Source organism: Nannospalax galili, unplaced genomic scaffold (genome assembly GCF_000622305.1).
Source record: "Nannospalax galili isolate Female #2095 unplaced genomic scaffold, S.galili_v1.0 scaffold406, whole genome shotgun sequence".
NCBI lineage: Eukaryota > Metazoa > Chordata > Mammalia > Rodentia > Spalacidae > Nannospalax > Nannospalax galili.
The window spans coordinates 3,952,829-3,968,992 of record NW_008357033.1 but is presented as its reverse complement, the minus strand read 5'-3'; the positions used below and the strand labels follow the sequence as shown (position 1 = coordinate 3,968,992).

Genomic DNA, 16,164 nt, shown 5'->3' with positions numbered 1-16,164 from the left:
AATTCAGCTCATCACATCATGTCTAAGGGTTATTGGGAGGATTAAATGAGACAGTGTGTGCACAGCAGTGATGGGGGACCTAGAATGTAGCAAGAGACCAACAGTCATAGACCTAAGTGTGCACTTAAGCAGTTATAAATGTTCCTCACTAGGAACTCCAGGGACCATCTCATTCAGGAACTCCACCGGCATCATCCTTCCCTTATGATTGCCTGACTTTTTTTTTCTTTGTTTTTAGTCTTTGTGAGACAGGGTCTCCCTGTTGCCCCAGATGGCCTGGAACTCACTATGTAGACCAGGGTGGCCTTGAATTCACAGAGATCTACCTGCCTCTGCTTCTGGAGTGCTGGGATTAAAGACGTGTGCCATTACGCCCAGGTATTTTTTTCTTTTTTCCTTCCTTCCTTCCTTCCTTCCTTCTTTCCTTCCTTCCTTCCTTTTTTTAAGTGTATTTGGTGTATGTATGCATGTGTGTATACATGTGGAGGCCAGAAGTTTACGTAGAGTGTCTTCAATTGCTTTCCACCTTATTTTTTTGAGACGGGTTCTCTTACTGAGCCTGGAACTTGGCTAGCTAGCCAGTAAGCCCCTGGTTTATTTTGTTTTTGTTTGCTTTCCATGGTGCTGGGTATCTGAACTCAGCCCCTCACACTTGCATGGCAAGCACTTTACTTACTGAGTATTTCCCCTGCCCTCTTACCCCCTCCCCACCTTTTACATTTATTTCTTGTTCTTTTGAGACAAGATCTCATGTAGCCCAGGTTGGGGCTTGCTATATAGTTGAGGATAACCTTGACTTCCTGATTCTTCTCCCTCCACCTCCCAAGTGCTGGAATTACATACATGTACCACCACAGCGCTCTCTCTCTCTCTCTCTCTCTCTCTCTCTCTCTCTCTCTCTTTCTCTCTCTCTGCTGGGATGGAACCCAGAATCTCATACACACCAGAAAGTACTCCATCACTGAACTACAGGCCTGGTCTTTTAAATAGTGAATCAGGATCTTGCTATGTTGCCAGGCTGGCTTTGGACTTGCCATCCTCCTGCCTCAGCTCCCCAAGCACTGGAATTACAGGCTTTGTGGTTCTCATGCTAATCCTGTCACTCTTCCATTCTTGCCTGGCCCCTTCCTGGACCAAATAAGATGCTTTTCCAGTGAACCAGTCTTATAGTTTCTTTCTGTAGCTGCTCCAAGTTTGCTCTCTGAAATGAGAACACATCCTGTCTTGTCTCCTCACAGTTCAGCAAGTGCATTTCCGAGACTTCTGCCACTTATTAAAATTTAATGATAATCACTTTTATTTGTAGCCTTTTTCTACTTATAAAGCTCTTTTCTATCCATTATCTGTTTTAATCCCCCTAGCATCTGTGAGAAAGAAGTGTATTTTTTTCTCTACCTTAAAAATAAAGAAAATAAGACTCTTATGAGTACCATCAGAAACTGGATGTGATAGCTCCTCTGGTAATCCCAGTGCTTAGGAGGCTGAGGCAGGAGGATTGCTGCAAGTTGGAGATCAGCTGGGGCTGCCTCAAAATAACAGCAACAACAAAAAGTCTAGGTGTAGTGATGCACACCTGTAATCTTAGCAGTTCCCAAATGCTAAGGCTAAGGCTTGGGAGGATCTAGAATAAATACAGGATCAACCTGGGTTACAAGAGACCCTGTCTTAATTCTTCCCTCATTCCCTCAAATAGTGTCTGTATCCTGGGTTATATAGGTCATACATGGCAGAGTTTGGTCTCAAATTCTGGTGTTTTAATTCTGGTGTCAGTAGCTCATATATTTAGACATTCTATCAAAACCAAACCAAACCAACAAACCAGAACAAAGAAGCTGGGTAGGTGATGTATGCCTGCAGTCCCAGAAATTGGAAGGTGGAGGCAGGAGGACCAGGAGTTTGAGGTCATCCTCAGCTAAATAGGTTCAAGGCCAGCCTGGATTACAGAAGACCCTGTCTCAACAACCAACCAACTCAATATATAAGCTCTTGCTATCTCTTTTGGAGGAATGTAGGTGAGTCATTTAGAACTGTTTATATTGTAAATAACAAAACAACCACAAGGAAAATCTTTAAAAAAAAACTGATTTAAGCAAAAACTGATCTTATTAGGATCAACCTAGGAGCTGAGTGACAAGGAATAGAGGGCTCTGTAAGGTAAAAGCACTACTGTCAGAAGAGGTGTAAGAAAAACTTCATAGTGTGCCTTTGCTCTGCAGAGGGGAGCCATGGGCTCATCCTAGCAAGAACTCTGTGGACTTTTCTATGTCCTTTTCTTCCGGGACTGCCTAGCTTGGGTCAGCAGGCTAGGTTAGTAATAATCTGTGGAAGAGTAGGGAGTAGAGCAAGGAGACTGGCGATTGTTCCAAAAAGCACACAAACTGGGAGCACTCACAACAGGAGACATGAAGATGCTCTTGGAGGGTGACCTCTCCTGTTCCCTTCTTCCTGCACCTTCCCTCTCCTTATAGAGCTGTGAACTCCATCTATTTTATGTGCCCTCCTCTCTCCAGTTCCTGGCATAGCACCTGTCCTGGGCACACTTCAGGGGCCTCATCCCAGTTTACTGGGTGGAGGATAAGTTCATGAATGAGGTTGGTCAGTCTGGTTGACAGGGCAGCTCTCTCTCCCTCCATGGCTAAGTCAGTTTTCTTCCTTGGCTTCTATCCCCATCTGTGAAGTGGGAGGTTTAGAAGGAGGCTTCATGATCAGCCCCTCCAGTACATGATTCCAGGACAGCCAGGACCCTCAGGAGGTAGCCTGGAAGTAAAACTAAAAACAGGGAGTAAAACTGGGGCAGGAGAGATGGCTCAGCAGTTGAGAGCACTGGCTGTCCTTGTGGAGGACCTGGGTTCAATTCCCAGCACCCACATGGCAGCTAACAACTCTGTAATCCAGGTCCAAAGAATTCAAGGCCCTCTTCTGGTTTTTGTGGGTGTTGCATGACAACACAGTTACACTTACATACATGCAGGCAAAATATTCATACACATTAAAAAAAAAATCCTGAAAGGAGAGTAAAAGCACGGGGCGTGGTGGTGCATGCCTTTAATCCCAGCACTTGGGAGGCAGAGGCAGGCAAATCTCTGTGAGTTCAAGGCCAGCCTGGTCTACATAGTGAGTTCCAGGACAGCTGGGGCTACAGGGAGACCCTGTCTCAAAAACGCCAAAAAGAAAAAAAGCATCTTTTTAAAAAAAGAGAGAGAGTAAAAGAGAAAACGATTTCACTGTGTACCCTGTGCTCAGACCCTGGGCAATGGACCTGAGGTCCCAAATCATGGGATTTCATAGATTATATTTCCTTTGCATTTTGAGATTGAAATAAGGCTTTTTGTTTCTTATAAAGACATTTTAAAAAATAAAACTCTCCCTGTAACCATCCACCATTAATTAGAAGCTGCAAATGTTGGTCCTAAATGTAGCTCAGTTGGTAGAGTGTTTGCCTAGCATACACAAAGCCCTGGCATTAAATCCCTGGCATTGGACAAACCATGTGAGTTAGCTCATACCTGTAATCACAGAAATTGGGAGGTGCAGACAGGAAGATTGCCACAAGTCCAAGGCTAGCTTGGTCTACATAGTGAGCTCCAGACCTGCTACAACTACTTAGCAAGACCCTATCTGAACGCCCCCCCCCAAAAAAAGTCAAAGTAGAGTTTTACAAAGTACAGAATCAGAAAAAACGAGCAGTTTCTTTTTCCTCTGGGAAGAAGACATTTTGAAACTCTTGCATGATTTTTTTTTTTTTAGATAGATAGGAATTTCAGAAAACCCACTCCTGTGTGTGGTCCACTGTTTGGGATCACTAACATGGATTATTTTGCACACACACATGCACACCTGTGAAGTGGGACACAATTTGCTCACTTTACACATGGAGAAGCAGAGGTTCAAAAAGCTCAGGGGCAAGGTCACAGAGTTTGTCCTGTTCCCAAAGGTGGTGTTCTAGTTTTTAGCAGAAAAAGAGTCAAACTGCCCCCTTGGAGTGTCCCTGGGGTTTCCACCAGCCTTGACTTTTAGGTTTTGCTGTTTAGATCTTCATGATGTGCCTACTTCATGCCAGGCGTCGCGTTTGGCACTGGGGAAGGTTGAAAGGGAAACCAGCTACCCAGCCGAGTCATCTCTTGGTACTTGCCCTGGGTCCTATTCCCTGGGCCCATCTCCTTGCGCGGGTGGCCAAGGAATCCCCCATGCAGGCGTGGTGTGTGAACACTTGGGGAGTTTCCTTCTCTCAGGAGATGTTGACAGTTTCCTAGGAGACACTCTGGGAACCTTCAACGCCTCCAAGACCCAAAGGACTGGAATTGGAATGGTGTGCCGTCAGGCACTGTCATAGGCTGTAGGTGGTAAATGGGAAGCAAAGAGATTCAGTTCAACGCCTATCAGGTAATGCTCGTTGGGTCCCTCCCCCATTCCCACGCACTTTGTGGGGACCCTGAATCACTCAGGCTGGCAGAAGAAAATCCCAGAAGTCAGGGGGCCCTGCTGCTGTCAAATGATTGGTGGCTCTGGTTAGGGAACCTCGGGGACACGGTGCCTCACCTTCTCTCTAGCTGCCAGAACCAGGCGGGCCCCTCCCCCGTTCCGCCCGGCTCGGTTCCTCACGCCCGCGCTGGTGCGCGCCCCGGCCTCGCCGCGCCGGTGCACAGGAGCACGCGCCTCGGCGCGAGAGCGCGCCCCGGGGAGAACCCGAGCAAGATGGAGGCCATGCAGAGGACGCCGCCTGGGCCAAGGCAGCAGCTGCCTGGATCGCCGAGCCCCGGCGCTTGAGTCGTGCCAGTGAGGAAGCTGCTGCCCAGACCCGACCCAGGTTGGTCCTCCCCGCATCCCTTCCCCTCGGCTGCAGCCTCTGCGCGCGTCCGGCCTGGGCTCCGGCAGCCACCCTCCCAGCCCGGGCCCTGCTCGGGCCCAGCCGCTTCCCAGCGCCCGGGGAACAGCCCCTGCCCACAGCCTGCCCCCGAGGCCTAGGCTGCCTGCTGTCCCCGATCCCCTGTCCCCTTGGCCTTGTCTTCTCTCCTTGGCCCTGGCCCGCCAATCCCAGGCTCCCCTCAGCCTACATCCAGCCCTGGCTTCCAAGGAGCATCCCCCAACCCTCGCCATGAGTGCAGACCCTACAGTCGCAGACCCTGACTCCACTGTAGCCTCATCCTGCTTCCACCACTTTGCCCTCGTTCCAGCCCCATCCCCTGCCCGGCCCCACTAAAACCTTCATCCCCCAGTACCAACCCCTTACAACCTGTTCTCCCTTCCCTTGGAAGCATCTACCCTCTTCTAGATCCCCTTAGGCACTCAGTACCAGAACTCCTACCCCTAATACCAGCCTCCAAATTCCCAAGCTTCCTCTGTTGGGTGCCTCTGCGAATGTTCCAACATTGATCTCCATCCTCCATTCCCTGTCCCCATGGCTCCCTCTTACTCCAGTACCAGTCCCCAAACCCCCTTTCTGACCCCCCACCAACACTTTCTGGCCTCCCCCCTACTTCTGCCTCTCATGTCCTCATCCCAGCACCCCCCAACTTTCCCATGACCCTTTTCCAGGCCTCTCAATAGGAGATCTTTGCTCGCCCTCCCAGACGCCGCCCCAATACTCTCATGACCCCCTCTTAGCTCCCCCATATCAGTCCCCAGGTCCCCCAGCTCCGCCCCAGGCTCCGCCCTCGCGAGTTCCTTGACTCAAGGCTGCTTCTTACGTGCGTCCCCAGCTCCCGCCCGGCGGTCGGTCCCGGGCCGGCGGCCCCCAGCCAGCCGCAGCCGCCGGCCCCGCCCCCGGGCACCATGCTGCCCTCGCAGGAGGCCTCCAAGCTCTACCACGAACACTACATGCGGAACTCGCGGGCCATCGGTGTGCTGTGGGCCATCTTCACCATCTGCTTCGCCATCATCAACGTGGTGGTCTTCATTCAGCCCTACTGGGTAGGCGACAGCGTGAGCACCCCCAAGCCTGGCTACTTCGGTCTTTTCCACTACTGCGTGGGCAGCGGGCTAGCGGGCCGCGAGCTCACCTGCCGGGGTTCTTTCACCGACTTCAGTACCATCCCGTCCAGCGCCTTTAAGGCGGCCGCCTTCTTCGTGCTGCTCTCCATGGTGCTGATCCTGGGCTGCATCACTTGCTTTGCTCTTTTCTTCTTCTGCAACACAGCCACTGTCTACAAGATTTGCGCCTGGATGCAGCTTTTGGCAGGTAGGGGAGGGGCGGTCGCGGGACTCTCAGAAAAGGCGCTAGATATGAGGACTTCTTCTTTAAGGAGTTAGAGCTAGATTCTTCTCCTGTTTTAAGACACTTCTTGCAGCTATTGAGGAGAACATTTGATGACAGAGAGACCCCCTTAAGGCAGAAGGCAGATCCTTAGAACTAGGTATTTGGTTCTGTCTGCTTGAAAGTGCAGAGGCTGGGGCTAGCATTATGTCTGTTCTGGGGGTCTCTGTTGGCTGTCTTTGTGCAGGGATTACTCTAAGTGTTGTCAGTTTCTGCTATGTTGGAAGAAAGCATGAATTGGGGAGTAAAGGGACCTAGCTTGGGCCTTTAGAGCACCAACATTACCGACGTCAGTGTTCCACTTTATTTTGTGAGAGTTAAGGGGATTCGAAGAGGAGCAAGGAAAGACTATCTGCTGGGGTTGGAGAGATGGCTCAGTGGTTAAGAACACTGGTTGTTCTTGCAGAAGACCCAGGTTCGAATCCCAGCACCCACATGGCAGCTAACAACTGTCCATAACTCCAGTTCCAGGGGATCCAACAGCATCTTCTGTCCTCTGAGGGCCTTGCACGACACAGGTGCACTTACCTACACACAGACAATACATGCATACACATAAAAAAATAAAAATAATAAATAAAATATTTTAAAAAAGAAAAACTATCTTCTAAACTTTAAAATCCTGTCATAACAATGGGGAGGCTGTCTAGGGCTTCCACCCAGTATTGGACATGTGGGTAGCTGGCAACATGAGACTCCAAAGAGAAGTCCATCCTTTCAAACCTACTCCCCCTCCTAATGTCTGTGTTGCCTTCAGTGGTAATGAGGTCCCTGAATTCTCTGAAATGTTTGGCTGAGACAGTCATCTCTCTTGAGAATCAGAGAAGGGCCTTTGGTGGAAAAGGAATGATGAGACAGTTTCTCCTGATCCATTAGAATCCTGTGCTCCTGCCTATTTTGGATCGAAGACAGATTTTTGAAAACTCAGCAACCTGAGTATTTGCCTAATTGCAGGAAAGGAAGAGAGTCAGGCAGGGGAAAGTAGAGCCTAGGGGTGGCAGGATAGAGAGGAGGATGGTTGGAGGTTAGGAAAAAGTTTGGTGCTCTCCAGGGATGTGGAAGAGGAGAGAAGATATGATAACCTTGCATCTGAGATGGCTTTTCACAGTAAGCACTTCAGAATATTCAGCAAGCATTCGGCTCCTGGAGGAGGGATGTAAACTTGCTGGCAATTCCACTGTAGGAACCTGGCTCTGCAGTGCCAAGTGTATTTCTCAAACATCTCTATTGAAAAGAAATCTCCATCTTTTCAAGGAGGAGTGAGAGTTTTGGAAATGGCTTGAAGTCACTCAAGGTCAGGTGCTGAGTATGATAATAATCAAATTAAGAATTGTCACTTTGGATAAAAGCTAAGTATGAGGACAAGAGCACAAGATTGGTTTGCTTCCCCCAAGAGGACTTTTACAAACATAAAGAGGGATTCTTGCCCCTTTGGGAGCTGTCCAAAGTCCTATAAGGGCCCCTTGGAAAAAAGTAGCACATAATTAGATGTGGACATTATTTTTACACACACACACACACACACACACACACACACACACACACGGGTGAAGTTTTTTTTTTTTTTTTTGAGACAGGGTCTCCATGTAGCCATGGCTGGCCTAGAACTCATTATGCAGACCATGTTGGCTTCAATCACAGAAATATGCCTGCCTCTGCCTCCCAAGTGCTGGGATTAAAGGTGCACATGTAACCCTAGCTTGCCTGGAAGTCACAGAGATTCACTTGCCTCTGTCTCCCAAGTACTGCTCAAAAAGAATTTTCATTTATAATATATGTGTATTGCATGTCTGGGAGTATATGCAGGTGAGTGCAGTGCAGCTGAAGATGGAGGCCAGAAGAGGGCGTCAGAGCCTCTGGAGCTGGAGTTATAGGCAGGTGTGATCTTCCTGATGTGGGTCTTGGGAATGGAAGAATAGCAAGCAAGTACTCTTAACCACTAAGCCATGTCTCCAGCCCCCCGATGTGGATGTTCTAATGGTTTGCATTTACCACACTCATGTGAGATGTGAATCTTTAAGAATTTTTGAAGAGAACAAAGAAAGAGAGCTGAAGGAAGTAGGAGCTATTGTTCCATGTTTTTAGTGGTACCCAGAGAGGTGCTATTGTGTGTTTGCATTCTGGTTTTCTCCCAAGAGAAGCTGGAAGGAAAATATATGCTCAGCTTGAACCCCCAATTCATCAACTTTAATTTGGAGTCTGCAGATAGGCTGCTGACCTCTTGGCCTTCAAATTCTCTGTAATCTATGTGGCATTTAATCTTGGGATTTGATGAACAGTCCAAATGTAATTACTGAAATTCAGCAATCTGGAGATTGGCTCCTTCAAATCCCTCCCCCACCCCCCATTTCAGAGAGGCCACTGAACATAGAGATGGAAAGAGATGGAAAAGGGCTCACTCAAAGTCACACCACCAGCAAAAGATAAATTCATTCTAATGCTCAAGGTTTTCTTTTGTTTGGGGTTTTTTGTTTGTTTTGTTTTTGTTTTTGTTTCTTTTGACTCTTGGCCCAGGGCACTTTCCTTTGTGTTATTGCCCTACCCCTCAGGGCTGAGGGGGCAGCTGGTAGAACTGAGAAGTTGATTACATTTTGCTCAGAGATTTCTGAGTTCTTTGGGCAAGTGACTGATTCATTTTCCTTAATAAAGTGGCCTAGGACACAGGCCTGCCCTCTGGACTTTAAGTCATGGCTTAAAAGTTCTTGAGTGACTCTGCCTATGTCTCACTTTACAGTGAATTATTTCTTTTGAATTACATTTATTCATTTGTGTGTGTAAGTACATGACTTCATGTGTGCCAGTGGCATGTGGTGGAGGTCAGAGGACAACCTACAGGAAGGAGTCCATTCTCTTCTTCCACCATGTGGGTCCTGGGATTGAACTCAGATTTGTGGAGCCTGGTGGCAAGCACCTTTTCCCACTGAGCCATCTTGCCAGCCCTCACCCTACAATTGTAAATAAGTCTCTTTAATTTCAGTCTCAGTTTTCTCATCTGGGGACTGGGGGACTGTCATATTAGTTGATTAGGAGTGTGTCTCTTTCAGCCCCGTGGGGCTCCTTCAGCACATCTTCCAGTAAGACCATTTCACTGTGTTCAGAAAGTGAGCATCAGTCATATCATGTACCCAGAGGATCTGCAGAGGCAAAGAGGCTTGTTCACCTTAAAGGAATTAGCACACTTCTCATTTGATTCTTGTTCTTGTGATGTTCTTTTTCCCAAGAATTTTAGAGTCCTGTTTCATTGGGAAACTACAGAGAGATGCGAATTCTTCTTCATATCTCACTTGTTTCTGATCATCTTTGTGGTCGACACTGCACTCCTGGGGTACACAGGACATCCCTGACCCTACAAATCTTAAGAGTACAATCCCTGCTCTCGAAAAGCTTACTGTCTACTCAGGCCACTGTGTTGGTTGGCAATCTTGCAGTAACAGATGACAGAAAATCAACTCACACTACCATAAATAAAATGAAGTAAAGAGCATTGGGTTTATTGTCTTGTAATTTGAAAGACACATTTCTGACTTCAGGCATGAATCCAGATACTCAGATAATACCACCAAAGCCATTGAAGCATCTCTCTATTTCTTGGTTCCTCTGTGTTGGTTTATTTTAATCTCACTTTCTCCTTAAGGCGAGAAATTTGGCTACTTGCTGCTATGATTTTACACAATGTCAGCTTAGCGATGACCGTGGAGAAAGGACACCTGCAAAAAAGTTTCAGGATTGAACACTGGGCATGGTGGCATGTGCCTTTAATCCTAGCCCTTGAGAGGCAAAGGCAGGTGGATCTCTGTGAGATCAAGGCCACCCTCGTTCACATGGTGACTTCCAGGTGGCCTGTGATTAGGGAGACCCTGTCAAAAAAACAATCAACAAAAAGACAAAAGAAAAAGTTTCAGGGTTAATTCCTGTCAGCCCAGATATTGCTAAGTATCCACCTTTTCAAAAAAATATTTTATTTATTATTTTTATTTTATGTGTACGTGTGTATTGCCTGCATGTAGGTAAGTGCACCCATGTCATGCAATACCTGCAGAGGTCAGAAGAGGCTGTCAGATTCCCTGGAACTGGAGTTACGGACAGTAGTTAGCTGCCATGTGGGTGCTGGGATTCGAACCCAGGTCTTCTTCAAGAATGGTCAGTGTTCTTAACTGCTGAACTGCCTCTCCAGCCCCAGTATCCACCTTTTAAATGAACCATGGTGACTTTGTCTAAGCCCTGAGCCATGTGTTCACCCCTGCAACAGCACATGGACTGATAGAGAGAAAGGTCAGTTCCCACAGAGGTATATCATGTGTGCTGACTGTTAGAGGGGGCCTTGAGTGACACGACTGCAGCAAAAGTCCTGCAACCTCCGACAGGGTGAGTGCTAATATGGGCTGGGCTTTAAGTGTTGTAAAATACAGTCTACAGTCAGTGACTTAGTTGGGAATCAAGGCTGGAGATAGTGTTGGCAGGTATGAGGAGCTGGGGAGCAATCTAAGCAGAGAGGAAAACCATGGATGGAGACAGGCACATCTGGCTTGAGTGTGGCACCTGCATAGGGAGCAACAAGAGGTACAGGATAGAATGATGAAGACCACAGAGTGCTGGGCCAGGGATTTTGGAGTTTGGTCTGTAGGTAGTTGGATGCTGAGACTGTCGCAACTATTCAAGAATAGGTAACTGGGGGTGGTGGCTCACCTATAATCCCAGAAGATCAGGAGTTCAAGGTCAGCCTCATCTGCACAGTGAGTTAGAAGCAATACAGTATGGGTTGCATGAGACTGTCTCAAAAAGAAAAAGGAAAAATGTTAGCATACTTTGAGGCTTTATTCTATACTAGACCAGGTGCTAAACATTTTACTGTGTAACATTTAATCCTCAAAATAGACCAATGGAGTAAGTAGCATAAGTAGCATTATTCCATTTTTATTTCTATTATTATTATTATTTATTTATTTTGTGTGTATGAGTGTATTGCCTGCACATGTGTAAGTGCACCCGTGTCATGCAAATGCCTTTGGAGGTCAGAAGAGGGCATTGAATCCCCTGGAACTAGAGTTACAGATGGTTGTTAGCTGAATTCTGGGATTCAAACTGAGCTCTTCTGCAAGAGCAGCCAGTGTTCTTAACTGCTTAGCTATCTCTCCAGCCCCCCAATTTTTATTTCTTAATTCTTTCTTTTTTTTGTTATGTATTCTGGGACCTTTTGCTTCTTAGACAAGTACTCTACCACTGAGCTAAATCCCCAACTTGTTTATTTTATTTATTTAAAAGAAGAAGTATGCCTCAGCAGTTATGAACACTGGCTGCTCTTGCAGCAGACCTGGGTTCAGTTCCCAGCACCCACATGGTGGCTGACAGCTGTCCATAACTCTAGTTCCAGGGGGCTCAAACACCCTCTTCTTGCCTCTGTGGGCATTGCACAGCATGGGTGCATTTACATACATGCAAGCAAAACACTCATACACATAAATAAATAAATAAATGCTTTTTTAAAAAAGAGAGGAAGGATTAATTTGGCTCAGAGTTTGAGAAGGTACAGCATGGTGGGGCAGGCATGCTGGCTGGGAGGGCATGGTAGGGACGGAATGCTGGCTGGGAGGGCATGGTAGCTGGACCTCCATCTGTAGTGGTAGGAGCTTACAGCTCAGCTTGTTGTTCATAGTTCCTGTTGAAAAAAGTAAGTCTCAAAGAAGAAAAAGTCATTTGTTCCAGGTCAGACACGTGATGGGTCAGAGTGAGGGCTGTGACTCAGTCCTCCTCACTCCATGCCTATGCTAGAGGAAGATGGATAGTAAGGCCGGTGGTGGGGTGTTTCTGCCAGAAGGCCGTGTACCATGTGAAGTTAGGATCAGGGCTTCAACAATCTTACCTGGTCCTTCACATTTACTGAGAACATAAAGTATGCAAGTTTCTTTTTAAATTTTTTTAACTTTTTTATTATTTTGGGGGGTGGGGAGGCACATAGGTGCCATGGCATGCATGCATACATGTGCGTGCATGCAGGGGGTGTACATGGTGTGGGGTTGTGTGTGTGTGTGTGTGTGTGTGTGTAGGTCAGAGGACAACTTTGTAGAGCTGGTTCTTTCCCTTCATATTTACGTGGGTTCTGGGGATTGACTTCAGGTCATCAGGCTTTGCTGGCCACTGAGTTGCCGTAACTGGAACTCAGAGCGTGCATATGAATCCTTCATGTCTTTGGGCTTTGGTTCAGGTTGCATTTGGGAGTGTCTGAATGAATGATATATTTATGTGTTTAGGATCTTGCTATATAGCCCAAGTTGTCCTTTGGCTTGTGGTGATCCTTCTGTCTAGCCTCTCTAATGCTGGGGTTATAGGCTGCAGCTTCACCACATCTGACTTGGTTTTGGATTTAGTCATCCAGTAAAATGTGTGTGTGAATCCATGCTTTCTCTCTCCATCCCTCCCTCCTCCCTCCCTCCCTTCCTCCTTCCCTTCCTCTTTTCCTTTCTTTTTCTTTCTTTTCCCTGACTTCTTGTCTTCCTTCTTTCCTTCCTCCCTTCCTCCCCTTTCCTTACTGTCCTTCCTCCCTCTCTCTTTTCCTTCCTTCTCCCTGACTTCCTTTTTGTCTTCCTCTCTCCTTCCATCTCCCTGCCTCTCTCCCTCCTTTCCTTCATTTTTTGTCTCCCTCCTCCCCTCTGCTCCCTCTCTTTCTCTCTTCATCTTGGTCCTCTACTGAAGATCTCCTGTGTGTGTCAAATACTGTGCTAGGCTCTGGGAATCCTGAGTAACAGTCATTGCTCTCAGGGACTCAAAGTCTAATAGGAGAGCTCAAGAAAGAAAACAACATGAACCTGTGGTACAACACAGGAACTGACTGGATCACGCAGGGTGTTCTAGGGGGCACAAAAAGGGCGTCTAACACAGTTAAGTATAGCTAGGGAAATCTTCCAAAAAGTAACAGCATTTGAGTTGAATCTTGACAGATGAGTAGGAAAGAGAGATGCAAGGGGGTAGAGGACACAGTGCAATAAAGCAGAGAGATGGGAGTGGCCTGGAAACAGGCAGAGCAAGGAGCAACTGAATTTGAGGCCTGGGAGGATGAGCAGGCTCTGGGTCCTGAGGCCCTCTAAGTTATAGAAAGCAGCTTAGACTCTACCATGGACAACAGACTGTTGGTGAAAGTATTTTTCTTTTTTGTTTTTCTCAGACAAGGTCTTACTATGTAGCCCAGGCTGGCCTCAAACTCATGGTCCTCGGGCCTCTGTTTCTGGAGTGATGGGATTATAAGGCATGCATCACCAAGCCCAACCTGTTGAAGGTTTCTTTTTGTTTGTTTGTTTAAGACAGGGTCTCATGTATTTCAAGCTGACTTGAGCTCCCTATGTAGCTGAGGAGGACCTTGGACCTTTGATCCTCCTACCTCCACCTCCTAAGTGCTATATTAAAGGTATGCATGTGCTACTACACCTGGTTTGTGCGGTGCTGAGGATTGAATTTCATGCATGGTAGGTAGTTGGAGGTTCTTTAAGAAATTATTTCAATTTTTCCAGACTTTCATTGACTCTTTTTGAAAGATAACTATATTGATATAGTAGAAAATCTGAAAGCTAAGAAAGGGTATACAGTCAGACATACCTCCTTCCCATAGTCACCCAGCTGTCCTTTCCCCCAGAGGTGATCATTCCTGAGTGTCTTTTTCAGAGAATTCCATGAATATACAAGCAAAGGTAAACATCTGTTTTGTTTTTTTGAGACAGGGTCTCACTATGTAGCACTGGCTACCCTGGAACCCACTATATAGACTAGGCTGACTATAACTCAGATCTGCTGCCTCTGCCTCCTGAGTGCTGGGGTTAAAGGCGTATACTACCACACCATGCCCAGTACAAACTTTTTTTTTCTCCATATAAACATATATCAGGTATTTATTGCTGTTTTAAAAATTACACCAAATTTAGTGGCCCAAAACAATAGTGTTGGGGGCAGGCAAGATGGTTCAGTGGGTAAGAGCCCTTGCCTCTGCCAAGTCTGATGGCCTGAGTTCAGTACACACACACACAGACAGACACACACACACACACACACACACACACACACACACTGAACAAATGTAGTATTTATTTATTTTTAATATTTTATGTATTATTTTTATTTTATGTGTATGAGTATATTGCCTGCACATAAGTGAGTGCACCTGTGTTGTACAATACCTTGGAAGTCAGAAGAGGGCTTCAGATTCCCCTGGAACCAGGGTTAAGGATGGTTCGAAGCCACCATGTGGGTGCTGGGAATTGAACCCGGGTCCTCTGCAAGAGCAGTCAGTGCTCTTAACCGCTGAGCCATCTCTCCAGCCCCACAAATGTAATTTTTAAAAGCAAGTGTTTAGTATGTCTGCCTCAGAGACCCAGGAATTTGGGAGCAGCGTAGATGGGGCCTGGTAGTTCTGTTCAGTGTTCTTCTTGAGGTCACAACCGGGATCTTAGCTGAGGGTTGACTGGGGCAGGAGAAGCCCTTCCTTCCTTCCTTCCTTCCTTCCTTCCTTCCTTCCTTCCTTCCTTCCTTCCTTTCTTCTCTTCTCTTCTCTTCTCTTCTCTCTCTCTCTCTCTCTCTCTCTCTCTCTCTCTCTCTCTCTTTCTTGAGACAGAGTCTCCCTGTAGCCACAGCTGTCCTGGAATTTGCTATGGAGACCAGGCTGGCCTCAACATCTGCCTGCCTCTGCCAAGTGCTGGGATTAAAGGCGTGGTGGCTGGGAGAAGTCATTTCTAAGCTTGTTCATGTGAGTGTTGGCAGGAGAGCACAGAATAAGTGTATGTGGGAGGGGTATGAATGAGAGAGAGAGAGAGAGAGAGAGAGAGAGAGAGAGAGAGAGAGAGCTATCTCACATTGCCCAGGCTAGTCTCACACTCAGTGTAGCTGAGGATGATGTTGAACTCCTATCCTCCTTTCTCCATCTCTGGAGTACTGAGATTACAGTCATGTACCACTGCACCCAACCACCCTCCCATTAAAAAATATTGTATTTATTATTTTTATTTTATGTGTATGAGTGTTTTGCCTGAATGTATGTAAGTGCACCATGTGCATACACTGCCCATGGAGATCAGAAGAGGGCATTGCATCCCCTAGAACTAGAGTTACAGCCAGCTGTAAGCTGCCATGTGGATGCTGGGAACTAAACCTGGGTTTTTGTCAAGAGCAGCCAGTGCTCTTAACTGTTGAACCATCTCTCCAGCCCCCACCCTCCCATTTTTCATGACCTTTATATTGAGATAAAATTTATATGTTATATAATTTGCACAAGTGAACAGTTCAATATAGTGGGAGGGTTTGTGTTTGCTTGTTTGTTTGTGGTTCTGGGGATCAAATCCAGGGCCCCATACATGGTTAGGCAAAGTGCTCTTTCCCTGAGCCACACCCCAGCTCCTGAATGTTTTTAATATATTCACAGATTTGTACAATTGTTACCACAATCAATTTTAAGATGTTTTCATCATCTTGAAACCTCATACTATTTAGCTGCCCACCCCCCACCCCTGCCACCCCAATTCCTGCTTCCCTGTCCCCCTCTACCCTAGCCACTAATTTACTTTCTGTGTCTATATATTGCCCATTCTTAGCATTTTATATATAAATGGGATTATATAATACACGGTCTTTCGTGGACTAGCTTTTCTCAGCTCTTCCATGCCACAGCATTGTATCAGAACTACATTTAAAAAATATTTATTTATTTTATTTTAAATATTTTATTTATTATTTTTTATGTGTATTGCCTGCATGCATGTAAGTGCACCCCCATCCTGCAGTGCCTGCAGTGGTCAGAACAGGGGCCCAGATTCCCCTGGAACTAGAGTTACAGACAGTTTCTAGCTGCCATGTGGATGCTGGGAATTGAACCTGGATTCTCTGCAAGACCATCCAGTGCTCTTTGCCACTGAGCCATCTTTCCAGCCCCAGTT

General features: G+C 46.7%; 1 protein-coding gene across 1 annotated transcript in view; it reads left to right on the top strand.

Moving 5' to 3' along the window:
- The first annotated feature begins 4,657 nt into the window (after positions 1 to 4,657).
- The window catches only part of Lhfpl4 (LHFPL tetraspan subfamily member 4), a 33,527-nt gene continuing 22,020 nt past the window's right edge, over positions 4,658 to 16,164 (top strand). Inside the window, exons 1-2 of the mRNA XM_008854831.1 lie at positions 4,658 to 4,807; positions 5,700 to 6,178. Of these exons, the coding sequence (XP_008853053.1) occupies positions 5,773 to 6,178 (406 nt within the window). The 5' untranslated portion in view covers positions 4,658 to 4,807; positions 5,700 to 5,772. The remainder of the gene's footprint in view (positions 4,808 to 5,699; positions 6,179 to 16,164) is intronic.